This window comes from Leishmania martiniquensis, chromosome 36, assembly GCF_017916325.1.
Source record: "Leishmania martiniquensis isolate LSCM1 chromosome 36, whole genome shotgun sequence".
NCBI lineage: Eukaryota > Euglenozoa > Kinetoplastea > Trypanosomatida > Trypanosomatidae > Leishmania > Leishmania martiniquensis.
In genome coordinates, this window is record NC_090171.1 from 21469 (window position 1) to 24844 (window position 3376).

The 3376-nt window shown below is 53.4% G+C and overlaps 1 protein-coding gene across 1 annotated transcript; it reads right to left on the reverse strand.

The window, feature by feature from the left end:
• Nucleotides 1-490: 490 nt before the first annotated feature.
• On the reverse strand, nucleotides 491-1789 carry LSCM1_00004 (uncharacterized protein; the record flags this gene model as incomplete). The annotated part of the gene is made up of 1 exon (XM_067317665.1): nucleotides 491-1789. The coding sequence occupies one exon, from the start codon at nucleotides 1787-1789 to the stop codon at nucleotides 491-493; it is 1299 nt and encodes a 432-aa protein (XP_067173770.1).
• Between the last annotated feature and the right edge of the window lie 1587 nt (nucleotides 1790-3376).

Sequence of the window (3376 nt, forward strand, 5' to 3'; positions counted from 1 at the left end):
GGTTTCCTGCGACAATTTGCTTCCTGCATCTTTGCGTATACGTATGTGTTTGTGTGTGGCGGTCTTTGTGTAACCAAGGTGTCGTCGATATGTTTGCCTCGTTACGCACCACAAGTATCTGACTGCACAAGGCAAGAGGAAGTTCAAGAGTACAGAATGACTAGAAAGAGACCCTCGTTGCGGCCGTAGTCGCAGCCAGGAGGCAAGTTCTCTGCGATTTAAAGGCCTCTTCGTAGGTGAAGGGCATGAGAGCCTAGTCCGCAGTGCCGCACGTAGAACAAGTTAGGGCCTCCGGACCGCTACTTGTCTTTGAAACGGTTTCCTCACCGTCGGGCCTCATGAAGCAGTGGAGGCGGGGAAAAAGACACGCCAGAGAGACTGCGAGGCAAACATCGGCGCGGGGAGGAGCAAGAGCCGAATGGCAAGCGGGCGAGAAGCCGAACGTTACGGAAAGAGACAAAGAGGAATATCCTGGAGAAAGTAGCATCACTCACAGGTGGGCGACAGAGGGGCGAAGAACCGAATATGGTGTATGCGTGGACCAGTGTCCGTGAATCATGCGCCTGTCAATCGTGTTAAGTTTCGCATCAAAAAGAAGCAGGTTGGCCTTCTTTCCTTCAGCGATCTCGCCAACGTCGGAAAGGTAGGCGATGCGGGCCGGTACTGTGGCGGTGTGCAAGCAAGCCTCAACGACGCTCATACCAAACAAGGTGATCAAAATGTAAAACTGATCAGCCAGCATGCTAGTGCCACCGGCCAGGGTGTTTGATGCGCGGCCGAACGAGTCGCACAAATAACACGCTCCACCTGCCTGCACAACGCTGTCGCGCCCGTTGTACACCACGTGCTTGCCGGGGATGTGGGCCGAGATGCAGTCCGTGATGATCGCAATATCATGGACGCTGCGCGACGACAAGACCGACTGCAGTGTTATGCTGTCAACATGAATGAGATCGCCAATGATTTCCAGCGTTGGTGGGCGCGCCCCTTCGTAAAGCGGCGCGTTTGGAAATCGCCGACACATGGCTGCGTTCACTAGTGAGCTGTCGCGATGATGAAAGGTGGAGACGTTACAGAGGTGTGTGACGTGCATCTTCTCGTCCTCGGACGGCGCCAGCTTGAGGGCACCCATGATTTCTGACTTCGAGGCCACGCGATCGTGGCCGAGAGCGACGCGCACTTTTCTCTCGAGCAGGTGGCGGATCTTCTCGTAGTTGCACTGCGCGTCGATGTGTGGGGAAATGGTCATGACACGCAGAGACGGCATAGAGGCTACGAGCTGCTTGAATTCTTCGAGGCTCATATCGCTCTTGCATTCTGGCAAGCCGCCACGGTCGTGAATCACAGGGCCCTCGGCATGGATGCCGCCCAAGATGCAGCTATCTTTTGTATAGCGCCCCACAAGCATCTCGACGGCAGCAATGCAGTCCGTCACGAGTTTCTTGTGGCTATCAGAAAAAATAATGGAAGCCAAGGTTGTAAGCGTGCCACACCGCGCCAGCTCCTTGAGCGAGTACTTTGGGTTGGACCAGTGCCCGATCACGTCGTTTGTCCCGCCAAGTCCGTGGTTGTGAATATCCACGAACCCGGGCAGTACAAACGCGGCCTCCTCCCAAGTGGCTGAGCCGAGGCTAGAGTGCTTGTTCTCAAGCGCCTTGAGCTCCTCCTGGGCGACAGTTTCACTGCTACACACCGACAAAATGGCATCATCTGCAACGATGACACAGCCGCCATAGAGCACCTGTGACGTTGTCACAATGTTGCCCTTGATCACTGTAACTTCTCTCATCAACGTTTGAGCTTCTGCAGCGGCGCTCTGATTTCGAGTTCGATGACAGAATCGACAGGAACCTCACGTCAGGCTGTGTCTCCGTGCGTGCTGCTGAATGAGCACGTATGAGAGAGCCGCGGTGGGGAGCTGAAGGAGAGACAGTAAAAGAAAGTGTGTGGTGGTGCTGGCCGCACAATAGAAAGGCAATGGTTCGTCGATGCCTGTGGCAAGGAAAGAACATCAACGGAGGAAGAGGAATAGATATTGCGAAAAGACAAAACGGAGCCAGGCGTCGATGGCCGTCTTTGGGTCTGCTGTTCGAGGAGGTAGCATACACGCATGTTCTCGGCGTATAAAGACCGCCAAGGAACAAACAAAGGACAGCGTCCGCCGAGATTAAGCAAAAGGGAGGTATCAATGAAAGAGAGTGATGCGACGGGAGTCCAGGGACGGATCTGATAAAAGACGTGTGTGCCGCGAGTCACCACGGAAAATCGCATCGGTACGCGCTTGAGGGCACGTGGGCCTCGGGCACATAGACGAAACGGCGCTCGTCGTTCTAACGTCTCAGCCGGCAAAAACAGACAGATATAAGCGATATCGCTGCAAACTCTTCGACCACGTCTGCGTCGCAATAGGAAGGGAGTGCTCCCCTAAGCACCGTGCCGCTCCGATTCTCTACTGCGAAGGTCGTGGAGCTGTGCCCATTTCACTTTTTGTTTTACTTTTTTGCTGCCTACCGTGTGCGTTTTTCTTCCTTGCTCTCCATTCGTCTTTCATAATATATGTGGCTTCGGGGCTTTCAGTTATTTTCCTTAGAGGGTTAAGAATGATGAGGAGAAGCCCGCACATATACGCGAAGCAGCACAATCGCGCGCAGTCGCGCACAGGCGCAAGAGAGAGGACTAAAGGGCAAAAAAGGGGTGCACAGAAAGCGAAATTCAACCCTTTCTTTTCCTGTAAGAACGAAGAAGTGCAGAGCGCGACAACGTCTTCATAATAAACTCACAAACAAGAGTAGAACGCAGCCAACAACAAGTGTACGTATTGTGCATGCGCAAGAAGTGCGGCGGCAAACACCGCAGATCCTACTCTTCCTCGCTCACGCTGTCTGACGCATGGACTCAGAAAAGGGAGAAAGAGGATAAGGTGAACCGGGCCCGAGCACACATCCCAGCAAAGTACTCTTCTGTAACCCCATAACCGTTCTATTTTTTTCGAAGCTTTGGCACTTGTTCTCGCTCCACCCTGTTACGCTTCACGTAATAGATGGTGCGCTTTAGAAGGCCTTAGTGATCACGCCCTGCTATGGCGTTGGTCTATCCTGCTAAATGAAACGTTTGCGTGGTGGTACCGAAGAAGACAGCAAGCAACATCTAGCTTAAGCGAGACTACAAGACGATGAGTGCGTCTTGCAGTAATGGTATCAGGATCTGCATTTCGCTTTTATTCGAGACGAGATGTCTGAAGCAAGAACGCAAGTCAGGAGGTGGAGGAGGGGAAGTGGAGGGGGGGGAGGTACTTTCGTGTCCGAAGCGCAGTACAGCGGCTGCCCGTGGACTTGAGCAACTCACAAAGTCAAGCAAGGGCACACACACACACACG